The 26449-nt window shown below is 44.3% G+C and overlaps 1 protein-coding gene across 6 annotated transcripts in view; it reads left to right on the top strand.

Annotated features, from left to right (window-relative positions):
• Positions 1–26449, top strand: part of PDZD2 (PDZ domain containing 2) — a 320331-nt gene that overhangs the window by 92222 nt on the left and 201660 nt on the right. For all 6 annotated transcript variants that reach the window (XM_048851666.2, XM_048851665.2, XM_048851664.2 and 3 more), the window contains one exon: positions 5120–5984. In XM_048851666.2, the coding sequence (XP_048707623.2) occupies positions 5506–5984 (479 nt within the window). In that variant the 5' untranslated portion in view covers positions 5120–5505. The remainder of the gene's footprint in view (positions 1–5119; positions 5985–26449) is intronic.

Below are 26449 nucleotides of genomic sequence, written 5' to 3'. Positions count from 1 at the left end.
GTTTCACATCCGTTTCATTGAATTAGGACCTAGATGACTTTAATAGATCTCTTCTATCTCTAATTTTTGTGGTTAATCAGAAGCTTTTAGTGTCAATTAATTTCCTCCCTGATCCAAATTTATTACTCATGCTGAAACTTAACCTGAGATTTGCGATGACTCCAATAGGACCTTTCCTGTGGTGACAGCCCCATCCTATGAATTACTCCTATGCTGAATTCCTGCAGGAGTAAGATGTCCATTAACTCTGACAGCTAGACTCTATTTCTGAGATTAAGATTTATTTTGTTCTCAGTGTCATGTGGTTGCTGTTAGATGCCACCAGGAATTAAAAGAATGTTTATTGGACCTTTGAAAATCCTTAACGGGCCATGCCGGATGGTGGGCTGGGCTGACCACTAGGCACTATTGAATGAAAACTCAATTTGAATGGGAGAAAAAAAAACCAATGAATGAATGTCTGACTGGTAATGGGCTTGTTTCACTTGTTTTATTTTTATTTTCATATTCAGGGGAAATCACAAATAGCTGAAAAGATATAACCTAACACAATTCTAATCTGATCCCACTGGAGGAGTGAAAAGGATATAACCATATGTACATTTTCCTGGTGTTTGGGGCTGGGCTTTTATATGGCAGGAATATTAACCCTAAACATTGTATCTGCCGGGGTCACGCGCATAAATCAACTTTTAAAAACCAGTAGTGGGACATTTTTATGACCTTTATTATTTCTCTTTTCACCCATAAGGAAGTGGGGCTCGAGAGCTCCTTCCATAGTTCTTTTTGAAAAGGGCACCCACGGAAGGAAAAACTCAATTTGTCAGAAAAAGAAACAGAAGTATGTATGGAATCAGGATATCCAAATACGCAATGGGGTTCTTGTGATAAAGTCTAAGCCTCGGGTCATCTAAAGAAATATTGTTGTATTATTCTCCTCTCATATACACCCACTTCTGGAGCCCATTCTTCCCACCACTCAGCTAGTCTGAGAGATCCAACTAAAAAAACTAGTCACCCCGACATGTGCCATTTACTCATATTAGCCTCTGGAGCAAAAAAGACTGGAGACCCACAGAAACAGGTGTGTTCTCTCTACCCAGTTAAATCCCTCCTTAACTGAAGCTTTTATCAGAAGGGAAAAACATCTTCATGTTAGGGTGTGTCTATACTTAGCACTAGGGGTGTGAGTCCCACATCACCTAGACATACTCACCCAGAGCTAGTGCACTAAAAAGAGTCGTGTAGGATGGGCAGTCGTGAGAGGCAACACAGGCTCACAGTACGGAGTATGTACCCGCAGTGTCCAGGCGGGTTTGTACTCGACCCCTCAGCCCATGCTGCCACTTATTGCTGCCCATGCTACTGCGGCTGTGCTATTTTTAGCATGCTGCTCGATGCAAGCTAGGAATCACACCCCCAGCTCCAAGTGTAGACGTGCCCTTCGTGAGAACTCCCCATTGTGTGTGGGTGTCCCTGTCGACTCGGTCTTTGGGGGAAAATTTAATGTGAGAGTTGTAGGTGGAACCTAGCGGAGACCAGGCTCTCAGTGGCTGCAGGGCCTGTGGGCTAGATTCACTCTTAGGTCTATGCTTTTGCAGTAAACCTTATCACGAAAATCTCCAGGCAGAAAACCACCCCAGGGAGTGGCAGCGGGAGCAGCAAAAAGGGCTCAAAGCCTCTGTTGCGTGGGGAGAGGAGGTTCTTAGAGGACCATGGTATACAAATTGTGAGCAGTGCTGGCCGAGAAGGGGACGTGACCTTGCCTGCAAATACACTGATATCCGTGTCTCCCTTACAACAGCCACCATCTGTGGAACCAATTAGGATTAAATCCCCACGTGGAACCACCCGGAATGGTGGTGATGGAAATGCTTCCAGCCAAACTCTGAGAGTATTTGACTCATTAACTTCATTTTTGGAGAAAAGGAAGAGGCTCTGTCCATTACTAATCTGTGTGGGTTTGCTGGATGTACAGCTGTAGGTCTCCCTCAGGGAGGGGTGTTTGGGGCTGTATGCTAGAGTAATATGCAGCCTTCTAATCTCACACAGTTTAATACCAGGTAGCAGCACCATTTAACCTGTCTGTTAAAATGAGACTCTAATTTATACCATGCTGTGTACAGTGTATAAAGTTTGGTGGCTTTTCCCCAGTGCCCATGGACGGGGTGGGGAGGGGGGCGGGGGGGCAGGGGGACACTGATAGTGCAACTTGTGAAGTTTAGCTAATTCACTTTGTGCTTTTTTTAAAAAAATGCAACAAAAATCCCTGTCAATGTGGTTAGTTAGAGCCAGGTCGTGGGTTTAAACCACAGGCCAGAACAAGTGGGCGTGCAGCAAATGCCCCCGGAAGCATTCTCAGTGACTCAACCAGAATCTTAACACAGTGGCGGGGGAGTGCCATCATCCTGTTTTATGCTCCCCATTTCCCAGCTGTGCCAGCTCTGTGAGGGAAGACTAGTACCAGCGCTAGGAAAAAAAAAAGCCACAGCATTCTGTACACAAGTCTTGTACATGAGAGAGTAAAAATAGCTGTTTGGGGAACGCATTGCGCACAAAAGCAAACACAGGGTGATGATGAATAAAAAAGTTCACAAAGAGGTCCCAAAGTCCAGAGTAAAACTCCATTTTGGCTCAGTGCTCAGTTTGCTATTTTTCTCAGTGAGATCTTTCTTTTTCCAAAGAGAAATCTGCCACCCAGTTTGTCACCTTTTTTTGCTAGTGTGTATATTGGGCTGTTGTAACTGCTGTTCTCACCAGGCTGGATGTGTTCAATTGATACATCAGACACTGACTTTGTTGGGTATGGAGCTGTTTTAGTCCTGTACAGTGGTGCTGCTTGTTTCATTCAGAAGCCTATTTCCTATTGATGGTTGCCATAGTCTTCTTTCCCAGGTCAAAGGTGTGTGTGTGTGTTTTAAATAATCACATCGCTAATTATACAGTACTCTCATTTGATTTGCTTGGTGCAATCCATGGCCCCGAACCTAGAATGCGCTCCATGTGGGTGGACTCCTATGCCTCTGCAGAAACTAACAGATTCCCCATTCTGCTGAGCTGTTTGCAGGATGGTGGCCCAAATTAACAGCTGGTGCCTGCTCCCCTGGGAACACTGTCAGCTCTAACCAAATGAGAACAAAATTTAGAAATTCATAGATACAGGCCAGAGGAACCATGAGTTTAACCTTCTGCATAACCTAAAATAAATCTGAGCCTTGTCTATAGTTATTGACAGTTGTATGATCAATTAGTCCTGAAATCTCACCTCCAAGGCACCTCCACATATCCAGGTGTGATGTTGCAGGGTTTTTCAGTGTAGTGCCCCCTTTAGCCGTTCTGGTGCACAGTGATCTGTTGTTTCCTGTGGCCTAGTTCTGCAGTCAGGTCACTATTCAGTCCATTCTCCTTCCACAGTATACGAAAAAGTCCCAAAACAGTAAACTCAAAATCTAATGGCCTTCGAGCTGGTCTCCCGATGTTTATCTGTAACTTTTCATTCGTGGCCTTTGTTATTCTTTTAATGCCTGTGCACCCCCCTCTTGGTCTGGCTGGGAACTAGGTAGGGGAACCCAGGCTCACACTCTCCTCTAGGTTCCAGCCCAGGGATCGAGTTTTGGGTGGATAAAGCATGTTTCTTTGATCCCTCTGCCACGTTCCTGAGCTGCTTCTAACTTCATCCCACTTGTCAACATCTTCACCAGGTCTCTGGACTCTGCTATCCCTGCCTGGATCTGTGGTTCCTCACAGCGTCTCCTTAGCCAGCTATGAAGGTGCTTTCTCAAAGACCACTGCCAGGCCTCCTCTGCAGCAGCTGGGCTATACTGCAAGCAGCCCTCTGTCACTTACCTTTAGTTGATATGTGTCTCCTTCAAGCAGAAGTCCCCCCTCTCAGCCCTCTCTCTGGGCTGGAGTTTGTATCTCAGGCCTCTTGTCTTGAAATAGCTGCAAAGCTTTTTCCAGCTCCCTTCAGCTGAACACCCTCAGTAATTAGCCTTCCAAACTGGAAGGTCTAGCAGGCCAGCCTTCTCTCAGTGTCTGCCCACCCTGGAAGAGAGAAGGAAGCCTTTACCCTGGCTCCTTCCTCCCAGTGTATCCCCTGACTGGGGGAAAGAGGAGTCTTGCCCTACTCACTCTGCCAGGCTCCTGGTGCCAGGCCTTTAAAGAAACAGGGCCTTTCTCCCAACCACTGCTTATCTCTCTATCCCTATCCTTCTTTAGGTTCTTATTTATTGGGCCTTTGAAAATCCTTAAAGGGCCATGCTGGATGGTGGGCTGGGCTGACCACTAGTCACTCCTGTTCATAAGGCAGACCATGCTGTCACACCATTGTATGTCAGCTTTGAGTGGTGGTCACTATAGTCACGCACTTTACACTGGCCTCTGAGAGGCATTGAACACTACTTTAAAAACTTGGTGGAGGAAGTTGTATATGATGAGAGTGTTTTGCACCTATAACTTGGGGATCCACAGGATTATAGGCATCATTTGTGCCCATTTATTGTGTCTTACGATAGCCCTGGGAAGTGGGTAAATAAGTATTACATTGTACCTATTTTACAGACAGATAAACTGAGGCACAAAGAGGTTCATAAGTAACATCCCTAACGTTATTCGCCATCTCCAGTTGAATTGGGGATAGAATCTAAGGGTCTGGTTCTCCAGTCCTGACTCTGAACAGCTCCTGTTGAAATTTATGGAAGCTGTTTGTTTGCAGTGGCTATGAACCATTCTCCAGGTGCTTTTACCACTGCCTCTGAGTTGCTGTATTAGTCTTTTGTTCCCGACACAGAGTATACTATTGTTTATAGGGCCTTGATCTCTATTGGCACGTCAGGTTGTTTGGATGACCTTTTATTCTCTTCCTGAGAAGGATAGGTGATGCCCCCAAGTGGTAGACAAGAGAATAATAAAAACGGTGATTGGGGAGAGAACTGTACACCCTGCGCTCTAAGCCAACAGAATGGCATAACCTGATAACTAAAAATTAAAGGGAGAACAAAATAGACTATGAAATACACGTTAGGAAAATTTTCTTTTGTGTCTAATGAGCAGAGCAGCTGAGCAGCATTTTAGCTGGAACGATGACCAGGATCGTAATGCTTCTGTTTTTATCTTGCAGGCCAAGCAGGTGTTGAGTGGCTATGGTGATGAACTGACAACATTCCTTGTGGAATGAATTCTCATTGGATTCCAGTGTAATTTGTAGCTGGCCAGCTGTAAAAGTAGCCCAACAAGAATTCGTTGACACTTCCTTCCTCCTCTTGCTGAGCCGTCCACAGCAATTGTTTCAGTGTTTTCATAAAAGCGTCCTGTTATTCTTTGCCAAACTGAACAGTTCAACAGCGCCGGACCTGAGTGGTGGCTCCCCATGTGTGCTCTCTCTCTCTGAACATGGCTGGGGGTGACGCTGACGGATACCGTGATTCTGAAAGGAGGATCAGTGAAGCCCTGCATAGTGAACCCAGGAAGCCATCCTTCACATGATGGGATCCTTGGGTGCCCATAATGCCCATCACTCAAGAGAACGCTATGCTTTTCCTCCCCCTCCTGTATCAGTGGCTGCAAAACAGCCTGAGGGAGGAAGTGGAAGGGCCAGAGCAGAGGCTGTGTCAGTCTGCCATTCAGAAGCTGAGAGAGTACATACAGCTAAATTTTTCCGTGGATGACAGCAAATTGCAGCCTAGTGGTCCCAGCACTTTAGACATGGAAATCTGCACGCTCTACCTTACTAAGGAGATGGGCAAAAATGAGGCTCTTGGCTTAAGCTTTGGGAACATCCCTGCTTTTGGAGACTATGGAGAGAAACGGAGAGGAGGGAAAAAGAGGAAAGGGCACAAAGGCCCAGTGCTTGATGTTGGCTGTATCTGGATAACGGACTTAAAGAAAAATAGCCCAGCAGGGAAATGTGGGAAAGTGCGACTGAGAGATGAGATTCTTTCCCTGAACGGACAATTAATGGTCGGCGTGGATGTCAGTGGGGCAAGGTAAGGGGCAAAGCGGTTACTGCAGATCTGCAGTGCATAGGGATTGCTGCGTAACACAATGGGTTGTCTTTAATACTGATCTGCTAGAGCTGTGGTCCCCAAACTTTTCAGGGTCGTGTTCTCCCTTATCTCTATCCACGCCCCCCCTTTCCCCAAGCTGGGGCTGGGAGTAGGGCCATGGCTCAGGAGAAGGGATGGAGACAGGGATAAGGGGACTGAGGCTGGGGCCACAGCTGGGGGTGGGTCTTGGAGCAGGAGCAGAGCCACAGCCAGGCTGCAGTGGGGGCTGGCAGCCGGGCCCATGGCTCGGTGCAGCTCCATTCCCCCTCTGCCCCCCACCCAGCTGGGAACAGAGCCGTGGCCAAGAGCTGAGGCTGGAGGCGGAGTTGCAGCCAAGCCATGGTGGGGACCAGCAGTTGGGCCTGCAGCCTGGTGCAGGGATGCACAAGTGGCTGGGGATGGGGCTGGGAGCCAGGGCTGCGGCTGGGGGTGGGGCCAGAGCACAGCTGGGCGGAGCTGGATGGCTCTCCCTCCCTGCCCCTCATGGGGGCTGGCCCAGCCCCCTCCCAACCTTCTGCGCCCCCCTGCGGGGGGCGTGCCCCACAGTTTGGGGACGTCTGTGCTAGAGGTGGTAGAAGGTCTTCCCAAGGCAGCAGAATATCTCATGCTTCCTGTTTCTTGTGTAGGGGTGAGGGGTGGGGTTCATTCACTGGTTTAAGATGGGGAAGTACAAGTGCAGTGGTGTTTTAGAGGGCACAGAATCTCCTCCCTCTAGGAAAAGGGCTGACCTCCAGCAATGGATGGTTTAGAATGTGATGCACGGTGTCAAACAAGTCACCTGTAAAACAAAAGTGGCCAGATCCTCAGATTGCGTGTACCAGCATAGCTTCATTTACCTCAGTAAAGATGTCAATTTATACCAGCAGAGGTTCTGGCTCAGTAAGTAAAATCCCAAATGTGGGGGAAATGAATAGGATTGTTATTAGTAATGTCGCTGGAGCTGCTTGGAGAGAGTAAAAACTTTCACAGAAATTTCCAATACTCCATTGGGGAGGAAAATATCAGTTAGCACTGGTTGGAAAATGCATTGTTTCCACCATGCTATCAAAAGTATGTTTTTTTTGCAAACAAGCAAGAAGTAACTTGCTCTAGGGTTTGATGTTTGGTTTTTGAGGCGTCCATTGTCTCAGTAGGGTTTTCCATTCAAATGTGGTGATTCCAGCCCTGATAGTCCGAGTGACTAATGCACAGGCGCTGGCTTCCTCCAGGCCCCAGGGGTGCTCAACCCCCCGCTCCGCTCTGCCGCAGGCCCCGCCCCCACCTGACCCCTTCTCCCAAGCCCCCCCAACTCCACTTCCGCCCCCTCCCCCCAGCATGCCTCATCCTCACTCTTTCCCCTCTCTCCTAGCGCCTCCTGCATGCCTCAGAACAGCTGATCACGGCAGGTGGGAAACATTGGGTGGGGGAGGAGTTGATTGGCAGGGCTGCCAGTGGATGGGAGGCACTGTGAGGGAGGGGGTAGCTGGCTGCTGGAGGGGGCTAAGCATCCACTAATTTTTTTCCATGGGTGCTCTTCCCCCCAGGGGTAGTGATCATAGAACCACAGAAGATCAGGGTTGGACGAGACCTCAGGAGGTCATCTAGTCCAACCCCCTGCTCAAAACAGGACCAACCCCAACTAAATCATCCCAGCCAGGGCTTTGTCAAGCCGGGCCTTAAAAACCTCTAAGGATGGAGATTCCACCACCTCCCTAGGTAACGCATTCCAGTGCTTCATCACCCTCCTAGTGAAATACTGTTTCCTCATATCCAACCTAGAACTCCCGCATTGCAACTTGAGACCATTGCTCCTTGTTCTGTCATCTGCCACCACTGAGAACAGCCGAGCTCCATCCTCTTTGGAACCCCCCGTCAGGCAGTTGAAGGCTGCTATCAACTCCCCCCTCACTCTTCTCTTCTGCAGACTAAACAAGCCCAGTTCCCTCAGCTTCTCCTCATAAGTCATGTGCCTCAGCCCCCTCATCATTTTTGTTGCCCTCTGTTAGACTCTCTCCAATTTGTCCACATCCTTTCTATAGTGGAGAGCCCAAAACTGGACACACTACTCCAGATGTGGCCTCACCAGTGCCAAATAGAGGGGAATAATCACTTCCCTCAGTCCGCTGGCAGTGCTTCTACTAATGCAGCCCAATATGTCATTAGTATTCTTGGTAAGAAGGGCACACTGTTGACTCCTCTCCAGCTCCTTGTTCACTGTAATCCCTAGGTCCTTTACTGCAGAATTGCTGCTTAGCCGGTCAGTCTCCAGCCTGTAGCAGTGCACGGGATTCTTCCATCCTAAGTGCAGGACTCTTCACTTGTCTTTGTTGAACCTCATCAGATTTCTTTTGGCCCAATCCTCCAATTTGTCTAGGTGCAGTCCATCCCATCATTCAGATCATTGATGAAGATGTTAAACAAAACCAGACCCAGGACCGACCCCTGGGGCACTCTGCTTGATACTGGCTGCCAACTAGACATCCAGCCCTTGATCACTACCTATTGAGCCCAATGAGCTAGCCAGCTTTCTATCCACCTTATAGTCCATTCATCCAATCCATACTTCTTTAACTTGCTGGCAAGAATACTGTGGGAGACAGTATCAAATGCTTTGCTAACGTCAAGATATATCATGTCCACTGCTTTCCCCATATCCATAGAGCCAGTTATCTCATAGAAGGCAGTCAGGTTGGTCAGGCATGACTTGCCCTTGGTGAATCCATGTTGACTGTTCCTGATCACCTTCCTTTCCTCCAAGTGCTTCAAAATGGATTCCTTGAGGACCTTCTCCATGATTTTTCTGGGGACAGAGGTGAGGCTGACCGGTCTGTAGTTCCTCGCATTCTCTTTCTTCCCCTTTTTAAAGATGGGCACTATATTTGCCTTTTTCCAGTCATCTGAGACCTCTCTCAGTCGCTATGAGTTTTCAAAGATAATGGCCAATGACTCTGCAATCACATCAGCCAACTCCCTCAGCACCCTTTTATGCATTGCATCTGGCCCAATGGACTTGTGCGTGTCCAGCTTTTCTAAATAGTCCTTAACCTGTTCTTTCACCACTAAGGGCTGCTCCCCTCTTCCCCATACTGTGCTGCCCAGTGCAGCAGTCTGGGAGCTGACCTTGTCTGTGAAGTCCAAGGCAAAAAAAGCATTGAGTACTTCAGTTTTTTCCACATCATTGGTCACTAGCTTGCCTCCCGCATTCAGTAAGGGTCCCACACTTTCCCTGACCACCTTTTTGTTGCTAACAAACCTGTAGAAACCCTTCCTGTTACCCTTCACATCCCTTGTTAGCTGCAATTCCAGTTGTGCTTTGGCCTTCCTGATTACATCCCTGCGTGCTCAAACAATATATTTATACTTCTCCCTAGTCATCTGTGGTGCCAGGTGGACAGGTACAGAATCATACAGATAGTTCGTAAACATAAACATATTACAAATATTTCCACATTCCTCACAGGTCATTTAATCTCTCTGGGCTTTTCTACATGGTGGGGTAAAGTCCTACCTGAAATCACCCTAGGGGATCTTCTGTGTGCACCAGCAAGGTCTAAACAGACCAGTTAATGGGCAGCACATTAGTGCACTTTAGAAATCACACCCCCATAGGGTGAATTTCTCCCCGGTGTAGACAAACCTTCTGACTCACTTTCCCATCTAGAAAAGTGCTCCTTTCCCCCCACCCTTTGTCTGTCTTGTCTGTTATGATTGTAAACCCTTCAGAGTAGGAGCTCTCCTTTACTCTGTGTTTTGGGCAGCGCCTAGCTCAATGAGGCCCTGATTTCAGTTGTAGCCACTAGGTGCTGCCATAATACAAACAATCAATAGTAGTAGATTATTGAGCTCCACTGATATTAGTAAAGGTGGGAGGTGATTTTATACCATGTCATCTAATTCTGCTGTGAGCAAGAGGCTTATCGTCTGCTAAACAAATTGAGAGCATGCGATAAGGTGGTGAGAAAGATGCAGCTATGTCTCACACAGTATCAGATCTGATTTTCAAAGGTGCCTGAACCCAGCCTCTGTCTTGCAATAAAATGTCTCTGCAATTAATTGTGTGCACAAGTGGTAGTATTATGCTATCTAACCACCTTACTGTGCCTGCAAAATAGAAGGCCATTTCTTAAAAGCAGTCCTTAACCTATGGCTGAGGAACCATGATGTGTTATTGCCCCTCAGACAGAATGACCTGTTCTTTAAATCAAAGGTGATCTGTTGCTAGATAATGTCACATTATTTTTCATGCCAAGGAAGGTAATGCTTTGTGGAGTCTGAGACTTTCAGGTGTCAGTTTTTATTTTTCCACTCCTGAGAGTCTCCAGTCGTGCTGTTTTTTAAAGGCTCTGTAACTAAATCAGTAAACTATGGAGACTACCGATAATTACAATAATGTCCTTTTTTTATTTTCCATCTCAGACGTTCTGTGAGCTCCCAGAGCTAGAAGAGCCCTGCAAAACCTCACTGGGAAGCTGGAATGCCTAGATTTTGGTTGTGTGTGGCAGTTTTAATTGTTGCCAGTTCATGAGCTCCTACCCTAAAATGATCTATGGTCTCTTGGACCAGGGAAAAATATATGCCATTTAGCAGACAGACCTGGACATTTTCAGCACCCCAGTCTGGTCTGCCCCTGAATCATTGCCATTGTTTGATGAATGTGATGCTAATGGAACAAACTTTCAGGACCTTATGGGACTTCTTCACTTCTGATGCTGTTGTGAATGCTTGGATTCATCATCTGAGGCCTTGTCTACACTACAGGGGAAATTCGATCTAAGCTGTGCAATTTGAGTTACGTGAATAGTGTAACTCAAATCAGCCTAGCTTAGATCTACTTACCGTGGGGTCGACACTATGTTATGTCGACAGGAGACACTGTCCCGGGAGAGAGATCTGCAAAGACCCGCTAAATCGACCACCAATGCATCAATCGGCGCTCGTGGATCCCCGGCAAGTGTAGACAAGCCCTGAGTAGCAAATGGCCCTACTAAAGCGTAAGTGGTGTGCACAGGACTTTGTAGGTACCATCTTGTAAATCATGTTCAGGTTCAGCACCCTTTAAAAGCTATAGGTTTCTCAGGGATCTCAAAACAGTGATGACTCCTGCCCACCATTGTAAGATGTAGTACGTAAATGTTGCAGAGTGAAAGAGGGAGTCGGCTTGCGGACTCTTTGCTGCCTCTAATTAGGGTTATTTCAAAATTATACCACTCGCTGTTTCTATGTTACTGCTATAGTATCAGAGCCTGTTCCTGCTGGTTCTTCAGGTTTCACTGAATCTGCAGGGGCCTGTAGTAATGGAGATTCTCAGCAGGGATAGGCAGGGCTGCCTCTGTGCTTCTCAGTGCTAGCCACTGTGTTGGAATTCTCTTGCTTATTAAGGGCAACATCCTTGTTTGATGTGAAGGGGCATTAATTCTGTGCGTTGATGCATGACTCAGTTTGCATAGTGCATGCATGATTCACAGAGTTAAAATTCTGTTTGTGGCTCATGCCAAGGTTAGCCTGGGCTTGAGTGAGTGAGAATGGGGTTTAATTTTAATTTATAGCTATTGCTCTGACACATGTACCAGAAACACACCCTTGTTGCCCATACAGGGAATGACCATGTTGCAGTCTGCATAGGGCACTTTTTGGGAGATAGCCACTCTATTTTTTTTCTTCTTTTTTAATTTTTTTTTTTAATAAATTTTCATAAAGAAACAAACAATAAAAATACAAAAAAGACTGACAGCGTGTATAGATTACCAAATACCACATGTTTCACCAGGCAGCCAATAAAATTACACAATTATGCAACTTAACAACTTATCGGAGCTGCAAGACCAGACAATATTACAGAGACATAACACGTTAGGGTGGGGGTAACAATAGTTTTTTTTTAAAAAAAGACACACACACAAATAGGCAAAAAAGGGAAGGCAGGAACCGGGGGCAGGGGGTAGGGAAGGGGCGTAGTCGATGATTTTGTTCCACGCCATTTACAGAATGTGTCACAAAAGACCGCTGACAATCTACAGAAGTTAGAGCAGCCTATTACTTCTGCCTCATTTGTTCAGTGTTGGCATACTCACGTCTGTGGACTGTGCTTCTGTAGGGCCTGAATCTGTGAGGGCTGAGCATCTCCTGCAAGGTCCTGAGCACCCTGAGCTCCTCGTGAAGTCAATGGGAGTTGAGGTCAGTCAGCACCTTGAGGGGAAGAACGCAGCATCTCCAAGGATCAGGCCCATAGTGGTTGTGTAACCAATTTTGCCATTTCGTGTTCGGAAAGCTGAGTCTGGTTTTAGTTTTGTTTTTTTAGTAATATTTGTTTAGGAAGTTTTAACAAGTTTACAAATCATTATCATGGAAACAATGGAAATAAAACGTTAATCATCTCTGAGCTTTTTTTTTTTCTTTTTCTGCGTGTATCTTTCTGTTTAGAGAAATATTGTGCAGTATCATCAAATCTCTCTATTTGTCAGAAGGCTACCATATTACAGAGTGAACTTCCTTACATCACCTAGCATGTGTTGTTTCTCAAGATCTTACTTAACTCAGTGAAAATACTAACTCTGGTCCTATTTATTAAATCAGTGTGTCTGGCAAACATTAATATTTAAAAATATAATTGGATAGGTGAGATGTTTATTGCAGACAAATGTACTTTGAGCAATGAATAAATGGAAATCAAAACTTTCAAGTAGCTATTTGTCCTCTGTCTGTTTTGCGAGGTTTGTACTTGATGTGTTCTTCCACAACAAAAATGCCCCCATTATTTTGAACCATTCCTCCAATTTTTTACCAGTAAGAGGCCATAAGTAGTCTAGCAGATGAGAGATTAAATCTTCGTTTCTCTGAGGGTGATCATGTCAGCTAGGAAGCCCCAAGAGGATTACCAGAGAAATGTTTGGTAATGTACATCCACCCATTTGATATATTTAATTGCAAATCACACCCCAATACTTTTGGATGACTGGACATGTCATCTTTTTAGTTTTAATGTCAAAACTGAAAAGCTTCCCTCAACTAAAAGAGGGAAAGGAAAAGAGGGGGCAAAAGTAAGTTACAGTTAAAAGTGTATTTCAAAGGAGTCCACCCACCACCCCAAAATCATGTTACATTGCTTTACAAAAATTCAATACCTCCTAAAATATCCAAACATTACAATGCCTGGAAATGTACAAAGAAAAGGAGGACTTGTGGCACCTTAAAGACTAACAAATTTATTTGAACATAAGCTGTCGTGAGCTACAGCTCACTTCATCGGATGTAGCTGTAGCTCACGAAAGCTCATGCTCAAATAAATTTATTCGTCGCTAAGGTGCCACAAGTCCTCCTTTTCTTTTTGCGGATACAAACTAACACGGCTGCTACTCTGAAACCTGGAAATGTACAGTTAAGGGATCCAGTCAGTTTTCTATCACCCACAAACCCAGGATAATTTTGACAACATGACTTGAAAATTATTTTTCCGGTCTTCGCACCCCTTATCCCTCAAATTTCCCCAAAGAATTTTACCATGGGATGAGATGTGGCATATGAAATTGCAGGGGAATTGATTTCTTTTCAAAGAAGTTGGGACCCCAACTATTACAAATCAGACTTATAATGGGGAGTTAGCTTCAAGCTGAACTATTTAGGGTGAAGTACTGGCCCCATTGACGACAATGGCAAATGCCCCACTGACTTGAGTAGGGCCAGGATCCTACCCATAGTGTCTACTGCTACTGTATTTTATATTCAGCAGTGTTTTTAGCTGTGATGGGTTGTAAAGCTTTTCTATTAAACTGATCAGTATTATTTGGAGTAGAATCTTGCACATGTTAAATATGCAAACTTGATAAAACTCAACTCAGGCTTTTTCTCCCCACTTCTCAGTAGCGTGATAATGTGGTGTTGAACTTCTAGAGACCTAGAATTAGAGCCAAATTACCCCTGTCAAAACGAACAAAATATATTATTACTCCTGCTGGAATTCTGTGCCACTGTGCAGTGCAGAATTTGCACAGAATTAATGTTCCCAGCAGAATTTTATTTTTTCATGAAGAATTTGTGATTTCCATCAAAATTCTTCTTTTTTCCCAATTTTATGTGTTTCGTATAGATTGGTTTCGTATACCTGTAATGTCTTTGCGCACATATGAACCTGAACCCAACCCCTGCGCTCCCACCTATGACTGCACCCCTCCCCAGCACTCCTGCCTGCACCTGGCATGGGGGCACACATACCACCTCCAGAGACAAAGGGGTGTTCCTGGCAAACCATGTATCTGACCCAACCACACAAACACAGACACTCTCCCCGACACACACACTCTACCCTGGGTCTCCCTTCCCCATGCAAACCGCCTGCTATCCTACAACTAAACTACTGCTAACTCACCAATCCTCCCTCCTGCTACAGTGGCAGGACGCAAAAACCTTACAATACATATAGAAGCTTGAACCTGGACAAGACATGACTGACAGACACATAAAACAGTCTTTAAAGATGCTAGCGCTCTCTTAGGCTGGGTTGTTACAGTACTTTTGTATAACATACTTTTGTATAATGATTTTGTTTAAATTAAATATTTAATTTCACTGAAACAGAAGATAATTGTCAACAAAGATGCATCAAGTTCTGTGTTAATATGCCTAGAAAGGAATCTATTTGTCAAAAAACATTTCCTGAATCTTTTTTGTTGTCTGTATTGTTACAGACATACTTGCTGACAGGTATTTTGAAATAAATTACCAAAATAATTGAAACTGGCATGATTATATTGTGTTATTTTGATAAATAAAATATGCAGAATTTTAAAATATTGTGCACCGAATTTTTAATTTTTTGGTGCAGAATTGCCCCAGGAGTAATAGGTAGATTTTGTTTGCTAACTTGTCACAACTGGTGAGTTGCAATGGGCTTCAGTCATTAGTGTGAGTTAGTGAGGTTCTGTTTTCTTACAGTTGCTTCTGCTATTGTATGCACCACATCCAAGAGTTCCATGTGTATGAAGAGCTAAATTCTCTTCTGCACTCCATGGGGTAGTGGTCTTCAAGAGCTTATAACTCTTCTGGAGCTCTGTACACAGAGAAAGTGCAGAATAGACACCAGGACATCTGTTGTGTGGATTGGAATGGAGAAGGTAGATCTCAAACCTTTCTGAGTAGAATTAGTAAAAAAATCGGGAGGAAAGTTTGCAAAATACTTTGAAAATTTTGGTCATTTTTGCTCTGCATGTTTCAAAAAGATTTTTTTTTTGTGTATTTGTAATTTTTTATGAACATTTTTATTAAAGATCTTTGTTTTTGTCCCCTCCCTTCTATTCTACTTCTTTCCCCTCCTTCCTTCCTTCTTCCACATTGCCACTAAAAAAGTGGGGGGCAGGGCGTAAAAGAGGGAGGAGAGACAAAAAGCTAAATTCATTTTGAAAAAATATTTTTTGAAAGTTCTAGATTTCAAGAGAAGGCTATTTTTCAGTGTGTGTTGGGGGGGTACACAGACTTCATTACAAAAATGTGAGCTGTCTTATTTCAGAGGGAAGTGCTCTTATTATTCTGCATTTTATCACAAAGACACGGCTTTCTGCCACATTGTGGTGAGAGGCTGGCAGTACAATAAGTATTTTGCCATAATCGCTGTCTGTTTTGCCCATTGGTGGCTGTGGCAATCTTTGGAGAAACCACAAGAGTTCCAAAATGATGATTCATTTGGGGCAGTGGTTGAAATACTTCTGTTTTCAGTAATCACAGAAATAAATTTCTTGGCCCAGATGTTCCTTAGTAGGCTCAGTCATTAGAATTTCCTTAAACATTCTACTACACATAGATGCATACACACAATTTATACAGTGAAAAAATTTAGGGAAAGTTGGGATGATTTCCCTGCCTGATAGAATCATCCTGTCTGATAGCTGTTGTCATTCCACTTTTTGCCTTGTGGTATAAATTAGATTGTACCAACTGCCAATTTTAAAAAAAAATTCTCCAGAGAAAAGTACACCAGATGCCCCCAAACACTTGAAATTCGACAAGCAGATTACTGTGCTTTACTGGAAATGGATGCAGTATATTTTTTCAGGAACAAAGTATAAACACTTTCAACAAAGTGCAGTTTAAGAGAAGCTTGTTTGCCCAGTGTTCTTTCCTTGGTTATGTGTATGAGAAAATATTTTTGTTTTAATGTGAAAACAAATGAATAAGTTTCCTGACCACTCATCCCAGGACAACAGGCAAAATTATTATGGGAACTTCCTGTTAAAATACTTACAGCATTTCACCAAGTTCAAAACATTGTTTTCTCCAAAGCCTAAAACAGTGGCTCCTCCTCATAGAATTGAAGGGATTAAATTTCACTCGACTAACCTAAAAATCCAAGCTGCTGTAGATAATTGTTATTGCCTTCATTTTATTTACAATTATGAAACCACAGTGGGCTCCAGTTACGGAGCCCAAAGACCTGGGTCTGCTTAGCACAAGTGTGCAGCTCGAAATGCTTTGGTAGCCCCCAGCAGATGTGCTCTGAAGATAATGAATCAACAGCCCAAGAAAACCTTGGCTTGTGCTATTCTTTTCAAATGGAATTTGTATTTTCAGAGCCAGTCAGTGTGCAATGGATCTGTGCAAAATGAGAAATAATCTGCCCTACGTGAGGCTAATACTCCTCAGACACAGTAGATCATCCCACCAAGAGGATTTACACTCCAAATGTTGGCACTCAGAGTCCCAAGTGCACTGCGGGGCTTCCCCAAAGCACTGTGGCGATGGATGTTAAACCGTTTCAAAAGCTAGTAGGGCTAGAAGATATTTGTGCCGTGTTGTTTTTTTCCTTTCTTTAAGTCCCCAGGAAAGATAAAGGCAGACTAGCTAAACATGTTGAGAAATAATCTGCAGGAAGAAATGAGCTTTCTCCAGAATCCTCTCTCAAGAGTAAAGGACTTTAGCGGAGGGTCACTAATCCCCAAAGCCGGCAGACATCACAGAGCTTGTTTGCCTTCTTTGCTTTGTGAATGGGAGCCTGGGTTTGCCGTGCTCCCCCTCTCCGTTCTCTCTGCTCACATAACGTCTGGGTTCCCTCTCCCACCTCTCCTTGCGCGGTCGCTCTACTGTTGAGACGAGAGCCTTCTCCCCTGCTGCTGGAACATACTGTCTATCCCTGGCTCTTCCACACACCATCAGTTTTCAAATCTCTATTGCCCCTGCCTCTGATTTCCCTTCCTGGTTGTTAGCTTTCTGACTGAACGCCATTCAGAGTCCAGTCTTCTGTCTCATGTCCATTCTGTAAAGTGCCTTGGGATAGCTGGTACCATAGTTGCCTTCCCTCTCTAGGGAAAGGGGGATGGGAAGCCTGGAGCCATCAAAAGGCAGAGAAGCTCACTGGAAGGGAGGCTAGAATGAAAATATTGGGGTTGGAAGAGGGACCTTTAAGCCTGGGGCAGTTCAGAGATTCTGGCTCTGATCTAGTGACTATTGAAGGCAAGGGACAGATTCCCGCTGATTTGAAGGGTGCTGGATCGTGCCTACGTGTGTTCCAAACAAATTTCCCACCGACCCACCAAAAAAAACAGGCTTGGGAGGAGGCTGGTGAGGCTGTCCCTGAGTGTGTAAAAGGCTTTGTGGTAAATAACAAATCTGACAAGTGCGTTAGCACCAGAGTGCTAAAAGACCCTCTATTAAGACAGAGGCTCATCGGTGCCAAATGCATGGTACGTATCTCCATTTCAGTATATGCTCTTGTAGCGCAAGCATTTTTCCGAGATAGTAGCTGATCAGACTGAAAAGTGCTTGCGCTATGAGATCTAGAGAGCAAGTGGCCATTTTCCCTGGGAGTTCCAGTCTTGCAGCGGGTACCTCTGCTTCCCAAGCTACAGGACAGTCTCTGACGATCCCTGCAGAATTCCGCATGAATCTCATTCATCTGCAAACTGCACAAAATATGGCAACTCGTCTCTGCCCCTCAGCAAAGAGCAGGTGAGGTTTCCTACCAGGAGGGCATTGCTATTTTCACACACTCACTGATGGTGCATTTGCTACACAGCACAGAGTGCTTTAGCCATGCATAATTAAAGACGTAAGTGTTCAAATCAAGGCACAGAGAACATTCTATGCCCATTCTCCTCACTCTTTCTGTAATTCTTGTGTGTTCACTCACTGACTCACAGGGTTCGGTCATTCTCAGTGGTATTTCCAGTCTGTTAATGATAAGCAACTACATTTAATAAGCTGGAAGTCAAAGGAAGTTTGCATAGGGCCAGGTTGTATGGTTAAGGCATGAGCCCTGCATAGAGATGGTGTAGACTAGAGCTGCCCTAATTGAGGGGGTGGGAGGGCTGACCCAAACACGGGGATGGGCAAGCTGCCACACTTATTAAGAACATGCAGCATGATCTCCATTTTCAGCTGTGTTGGCTGGTGTGGTGGGGATATAGGAAAAAGGTAGGTCACGCTTCCCCTCCATCCTGTTTGAGTAGTTGCCCCAGGGAGAAGTCCCTGCACTTAGAGGAACTCCAAGATTCAGTGCTCCTGCATAGGGGAGAGGGGCTCAAGAGGAGCGGAGGCAGGCTATTGCACCTTCCCACCCACCTTGTGTATCCATGCGTGACAGCTCCCATCTTGAGCGACACACAGGTAAAAGCATGAGCTGCCTCAGCTTGAGCTAGAGAGTCCAGGCTCTCTCAGCAGGGCTGTAAGACTCTTATCCTATGCGGAGCAGCCATAAAGGGGGACTCCCGACACACCGACTAGTGGGTTACTCATGCAAAGGTCATGCCGAGTCTCAGGCCAAGAAACAAGGCACCGAGCGTCAGCATGCTGTTTAGGAACAGAAGCGAGAAGGATACAGATGGAAAGTGGAAGTCTGCTCAGCAAAGAATGCAGATGACTTTTGTAAAAAAGAAAAGAAACAGCTGGTTTGGTGAACGATTTTGGGGCAATGTCTCTTTCGTTCTGTTGAAGAGCTTTACACTCTGCTTATCTGATATGACACTTCCCTCCAGGTGAAGAGTGGTGTCACGCACTCCCGGATGCTCACTTTCCCTCTTTGAACCAGGTGCAGGATACGGTATGACGGGCTTATGTACCAGACAGAGGCCAGCCTTTAATAGCTCTCTCCGTTTCCATTGCTGACTTTGAGTGAAAGGCGGCACACTCACCATAGCAGAGACTGTGCCTTCAGACAGAGCTCATTATATGGCTGTAATCAGCAAAAAGATAACATGAGCAAGAACAAATGGAACTATTTGGATATGGTGGGCAGGTTGCGGCAGCTCAGGAAGATGTAGTTTGACAGATTCTTGCCCTGTCATTACAGGGGTAACATAATTAACTTGCAGCCAGTGAAAACAGCAGCAAATCCTATTCTACACCACCCAGTACTCTGTGGCCGGAAGCCCTGCCAAAGATATGCTTTTGTTAAAACTTCTTCCATAAGAAACTGACATGACTAGGAAGAAAACTTATTTGGGCTATGTTAAAACAGAAGAGCAAAATTAAATGGGAGAATTCTTGACAAGTTGAACTAAGGGGTTATTTTTCCTGCTGATGACTAAGACCTACTGGCACATTTTAGAAAGGATTCATGTATAAGTATGCATGTCTCTGCTCCTTCGATTTTATAATTAATTAATTGTTTTTTGCATGTATGAACTGTATACATGTGTAACCCCCACACCTCCTGGGGGTGGTGTTCTGTCCCAGCTAGAGGCACCGAGACCACTTAGAGAGAGAGATAAAATGAGTCTGCTCTACAGCCTTAGCTAACAGCCAGTTGGCTTTTAGCTCATGCGGTAGAGGCTCATGCACTAAGCTCCAGAGGTCCTTGCTGACGACTGGGGTCTGTCGGCGTAACACATGCACTTAAATATTCCAGGGCCATGATAGCCCTTTGGTTTCCTGTAAGACCCATATATGGAAATTAGGGATGGATGTAATTCTCTTGGAAGGAAAAAGAATTATTGTTGTGATTGAGTTTTCCTGGTCAGTTACTAAAGAAACCTTTCAGAGTGGTAGCTGTGTTAGTCTGTATCGGCAAAAATGACGAGGAGTCCTTGTGGCACCTTAGAGACTAACAAATTTATTTGGGCATAAGCTTTCGTGGGCTAAAACCCACTCCGTGCATCTGATGAAGTGGGTTATAGCCCATGAAAGCTTTTTCCCAAACAAATTTGTTAGTCTCTAGGGTGCCACAAGGACGCCTCATTGTTTTTTAAAGAAACCTTGTCCCTGGGTCAAACGAGTCCAGACTAGCTAACTGGTAGGAAGAAAGGGTTTACTGATGCCCTTCTAAATTACCTCATGTTCAAATAAAAATAGATGTGTTGCCCCATCCTTATGTTGTGCTAGGGCCCACGTGTCTATGAAAGGCCCACACGTCCTGCATGGCCAATATCATTCTTTTTATTGCATAGTGCCCAAAGGCCAATCGAGAACTGAACCTCATTGTAACCAGTAGACTCTGGAATACCTTCTGAATGACTAGGCAAGCTAATCAGTTAATTAAAGGAGCTGCAATAAAGTGCTCTATCATGATGAAGCAGTGAAGTTCTCTGCTGGAAAATTAGTTGCCGTGATAATGACAGTAAGACAGTTTTGGACATGAAGTTCTTGTTAAAATGGTTTTAAGATGTAGACTTTTGTTTTAATCTACAAGATTTCCTGGTTTGTACCTTAACAAAAATTCAGACACAACATAGATTTTTCTGTTTCCTCCAGGGGGCAATGGCTTATAAATATTTTGAGCAACAGGGTTGTGTGATTTTTGTTTTGTAGCACTGTGCAGTCTAGCTTAACATATTTTAGATCTCATGAGGCATCAAAGAGAAATGCTTCTGTGCATACCTCTTTGTATACATGATTAATATATATTTCTGTGTGGGAATTTTTATTTACCAAATACAATTGTGGCTCTGTTCAGGGACTATAGCATGTCTAAGCTTTGGGAAGACGATAGTGCAGAAAAGGCATGTGTTAATCAACAGAACTTGAGAGCTGTGCTATTTCATAAGGGCCTGAGTGTCCTTTTATGCTATTGTAAGTCCACTGACTTCAATATGGTTACGTCTTATTTAAACTGGTGTAAGAGAATAGTATCAAATGCTAAGCAGTTGCCATGTAGTTCACTTTAGTAATGCAGCACAGAAGTCAAGCTGAAAGTAACTTGACTGGTCCAATGTAAATTGTGAAACCCAGGCAATGTAAGGGTTTTCTTTAATTGCTCATCACCCTACTAGTAATTGAAAGTTGAGGCTGAAATTCACCTGTTTCTCTAACTTGCTTGATAGATGTATAGTAGGGGTCCAAGACTGAATTCGTTGTTGTGCTCCCAAACTCTCATGGGAATTAACGGGAATCAAGGGATGCTGGATTGGCCCTAGGAGTTGATGTACATTAGTGGTGCATAGGTATTAAAGATCACTCTGTGTTGGAAGCTAAGGGGAGGCTCCATTTCGTCTAAGCACTGGCACATGTGCTTAAATCCATCCCTATTCCTGCAAGCACTGAAGCGTTGCTGGGTCAGATCAAGTGTCCAGCTCTCAGTTGCTGTGATTTTGCAGGTTTATCATTATTTTAACTTTCTCTTTGCAGTTTAATTTCCCTTTTTATGATCGTAACTATTGACTTTCCTATGTGAAATTAGATTTAGGGGACCAATAAAATTCAGATCCTTTCCCCCTGCCCAATGGTAACTGGGTCTCTGGAATTTCACTGTAACGGCCTATTGGATTAACCTGCACATGTTCACAAAGCTCTTGTGTTAAAATTCCTTATGGGATGTTCACTCCAACAGAGTAACTAGGGAACTAAAGTTGTCAAGTCTTCTAAATTAATAAGGTGTTTTTTCCCGCCTCTCCCTCCCCCATACAGGAAAAGCAAGTAATTCAAGAAAAATATTTATTCCCAGAAATGTTCTAGTTGAAAACAATGGGCCATGAGTCAAGTGAGCAGTAGTCCCATTAACGTCAGTGGCACTAGCCATCTGACTAAAGCAAACAGGACTAGCCCTCTGTGGTTTGAGTAACAGGAAGACTAATAAATCTGAATGCAGAACTTTCTCCCCACCACCCCACCCCATAACTCCTACAGTTTAAACAGGTGGAAGCTTCTTTTTAATTTCCAACTGCTGGCCAGACCAGTCCCTGAAAGCTCATGCTCAAATAAATTGGTTAGTCTCTAAGGTGCCACAAGTACTCCTTTTCTTTTTGCAAAGACAGACTAACATGTCTGTTACTCTGAAACCTGTTCTGTTTTGGTAGATTTAGATATCAGATTAGTAAAAATAAAGGTTTTTACAATTTATAGTCTCTGGAAAAAAGGACATCAGCCCAATTTTAGACTGCTAGTAGAGAAATAAATGTCCTGAGTTCCATTTCCTGAGCCAGAAATGCGTGATCTAGTTGACAGATAACCTCAGGCCTCTATGTACGTATGTATGTCACACTGATTTAGTGAATGTGGTCATGTCTCCCTTTAGTGGCTGGTCCTGGGAAGTATGACAGCTTAGTGCAGGGGTCGGCAACCTTTCGGAAGTGGTGTGCCGAGTCTTCACTTATTCACTCTAATTTAAGGTTTCGTGTGCCGGTAATACATTTTAATGTTTTTAGAAGGTCTCTCTCTCTAAGTCTATATTATATAACTAAACTATTGTTGTATGTAAAGTAAACAGGGTTTTTAAAATGTTTAGAAAGCTCCATTTAAAATTAAATTAAAATGCAGATCTTATCAGTTTAGTGCAGTGGTTCTTAACCTGGGGTGCATGCACCCCCTGGGGGTGCGAGATGCCCTTTCTGGGGGTGTGAGACATGTGAGATTTTTTTTTGGAAGGTAAATCATCAAAAACACAAATTAAGCACAGGCACATAAGTACAACTACTTTGTGTCATCACACCTATGTATTTATTAACATAATACGTTTTTTAACGATTACTGTAATATACAAAGTTTTTACGTTTTTAAGTTTTCAAGTTTTTAAGCTAATTATAGTGTAATTTTTGATAAGCACTGCAGAGCACTGGGCCCAGGCCAGAAGCAGAGCCCTGGGCCGGCTGCCGGTACCCCAAGCCGGCAGGAGGGCTGAGCAGGGCCGGAGGCCTGGACCCTGGCTGGCAGGGGGCCGGGTGGCTGGAACCCCAGACCGGCAGCAAGGTGAGTGGGGCTGGCGGCTGGTATCCCACGCTAGCAGCAGGATGAGCGGGCAGATGGCCGGGACCCCGGCTGGCAAGGGGCAGGCGGCCGGACCCCCAGACTGTCAGCAGGCTAAGCTGGGTGGCGGACAGAACCCCAGATCAGCAGCGGCTCACCCACTGCCGGTCTGGGGTTCCTCCGGCTCCTGCCAGCCGGGGTCCTGGCTGCCAGACCTGCTCAGCCCGCTGCCGGCCAGGGGTTCCGTTCACTCCGGCCAGCAGTGGGCTGAGTGGGACCGGTGGCCAAGACCTTGGCTGGCAAGGGGCCAGCGGCCCAAACTCCAGACTGTCTGCGGGCTGAGCAGGGCCGGCGGACAGAACCCCAGACTGACGACAGCTCAGCCCGCTGCTGGTCTGGGGTTCCGTCCGCCGGCTCCTGCCAGCCGGGTATCCTGGCCGCTGGCCCCGCTCAGCCCACTGCAGCCTGGGGTTCCGTTCACCCAGGCAGGCAGTGGGCTGAGCGGGGCCGGTGGCCGGGACCCCGGCTGGCAGCAGCGTGCCAGTAAAAATTGGCTTGCGTGCCGCCTTTTGCCGACCCCTGACTTAGTGCTTAATCACTGTTAGGGAATTATTCTTTACCTTCAGTTATAAGGGCCTATGTTTTGGGGGTTCAGTCCCCTCTGATGACCTGTGATGTCTGTAGGATATGTTACACATGGAGTGCTGCAGGTTAGCAAATAAAAGGGCTAAAGGTCATTGTTTCTGCCTTCTGCTCTGCCTTTTGCTTTCTTGCTGTGAAGGGCTTTGGAGAGCAGCTTTATTGCATAGAAGAGTGCGGCTTAGGAGCCCTGACTCTGGTATCGCTGACACTAGGATAACTCCATGGTCTTTGGTGGAGTTACTTTTAGTTTACTTTGGTGTAAGTAAACCTGACCAAACTATAAGTAGTGTTGTTTCTGAGTTGATTTGTTTTAGTTCATTACGTGCATTCAGAAAACAAGTAGTGAGCACAGTAGGAAAACTGTGTGTCATAAATTATCAAATTTAATTTGAATGAGCAATGTAGTTAAAAGAAAACTGATTTCAATAATTCACCAGCGATGCTGCACAGAGAGAAATAATAAAGCTGATGTATATTGATGTGGAATGCATCAGAAGTTAATGGCTGGAGCTCGGAAGTCTAAGTCAACAAAAGTTTACCACAGAGCTCTGTGTATGTGGCTTGGGTTTTAAATAATATATGAAAAAACTAGAGTCTTGGTGCTTATAAAAGATTATTTTATGGCATGGGTGATTAAAGATCACACCTAAGGTTCATATGCCAGACCCTGGAAAACATATTTGAGGGTCATTATACAACAAAAGAAATCTCAGGCAACTTGGTGCAGAAATAAACATCTGTATTGAGGGATATGGACTTCAGAAGAGATTGGAAAGAAATAAAAGAAGTAAAGAGGTAGAAATAGCTTTATGTCTGAAGAAAGATGGGGAAATAATTGATGTCAGACCCTGGAGAAGCTTTGAGTGGGGCAGAATCATTAAGCCTTATAATACTTACAGCTGGTTGAATAAGAGACCAAAGTATGTGTTTAATATGTTTTATTTATTGGTTGAATATGGTATTAGCAGAATATGGTTCAGCCAACCCTAATAATCAAAGATAATTATCATATGTTGATGATATATTTGTCTGCAAACATCATCCCTCATCTCCCATGTCCTACTGATTTCTCTAACCTTCAGTGTTCTCACATCTAATGATTATATCAGTAGCAAGTCTGAAGAATATTGGAAGTCATATTTTTCCTTGTTTGGACAAGCTTCCTATAACACTCTCGACATGTACAGGAATATTCCAAGCCACCCAGATATATATTGCATTGGACAATCATGGATCCTCCTCAAACCACTGCAAGAGCTCCCTGACAAAAGATTCGCAAAAAGAAAAGGAGTACTTGTGGCACCTTAGAGACTAACCAATTTATTTGAGCATAAGCTTTCGTGAGCTACAGCTCACTTCATCGGATGGTTAGTCTCTAAGGTGCCACAAGTACTCCTTTTCTTTTTGCGAATACAGATTAACACGGCTGTTACTCTGAAACCTGACAAAAGATTACATACCTAGACTACGAAGATGCAGGCTGTGGTCCTGATTCTCTTCTCACCTATGCCTGGGTAACTAAGATCAGAAACAGGCATGTAATTGAGGTAAATTCCTCTAAAACTCTATCTTGTGCCTCTTGGTTTCTTGTTGTTTGTTATTTGTGAATTTTTCATCTTTCTTTTGGTAATTATACACCTATTGCCACCTCCCTAAATTACCATTTGTACTGGTGAATATATTAATCATATAAGTGAATAACTTTTCTTATCTATACACTTGTATCTTAAATCAGGCATCAGTTAGTGAGACCTTCCCTGTATAACACGCACTCCACCCTCAACACAACACACACTTTTTCTGTCACTTTGGGACTTTTCCTTAGCTTATGGAACTGCTGACTACCTGTCTGTACTGCAGGTACTCTAACACAGGATTGCTTGCATAAAGGGTAATAGTAGGATATCTTTTAAAACATCTCTTGCTCCAGACAGACATTTGAGCTATGTAGGTAACCTTATGAGGGATGTACCTGATAATTATGAAATTTAACAATTACTGTCCAGTACTGTCTGGTGCATCTATGAGGCACGAATGTAGGAGAGTGAAAAGACTTATTTACCTATAGGGTTTGTTACATTAGTTAAAGAGTGGAAAAACTGAACTGTATTTTTCTAAATTTTTCCTCCAGGCCAGAAATCTGTCTCTTTATGCTCTTGGTGCAGACTTTAACACCATAAAACAAGAGGTTTTTTTTATTCCAGCCAACATGCAGCTGAAATTTGGTTCCCAGATACACTATTTTAGGTTTTCTGTAAATAAGGAGGTTCAAAGCCAAGCATGCTGCAGCTGCCAATTTTGTTTTGAGCAAACACTCTCTAACAAAAGACATTCATAGTTTTTTACAAACTTTGCATATTATACACTCACCTGTTCATCCTAGAGAGCTGAAGCTGTTCAAAAGTCTAGCATATAGCTCTGCATAGCAGAAGTTTGTTTACATGGGAAAAAATTCACCAGGACTCTGGGAAACTTATTAATAGAGATGAACTTGTATCCTGTTCAATTAAAAATCCTTTTTTGTGAGTAGTCCTGTGCAAGTTGTAACAGGCTTCTTAGAGAGCAATTGAACCAAGAGGGGAAACAATATCAACATCAAGATAAGCATGCAATATTTTTTAAAGGATTAAAACGAACCATATAATTATTCCCATGACTGGTGTGTTTTCAGAGTAGGAACAGTTTGG

This window comes from Caretta caretta, chromosome 5 (genome assembly GCF_965140235.1).
Source record: "Caretta caretta isolate rCarCar2 chromosome 5, rCarCar1.hap1, whole genome shotgun sequence".
Classification (NCBI taxonomy): domain Eukaryota; kingdom Metazoa; phylum Chordata; order Testudines; family Cheloniidae; genus Caretta; species Caretta caretta.
The sequence above is the reverse complement of the archived record's forward strand: the minus strand, read 5'-3'. Positions and strand labels throughout refer to the sequence as shown.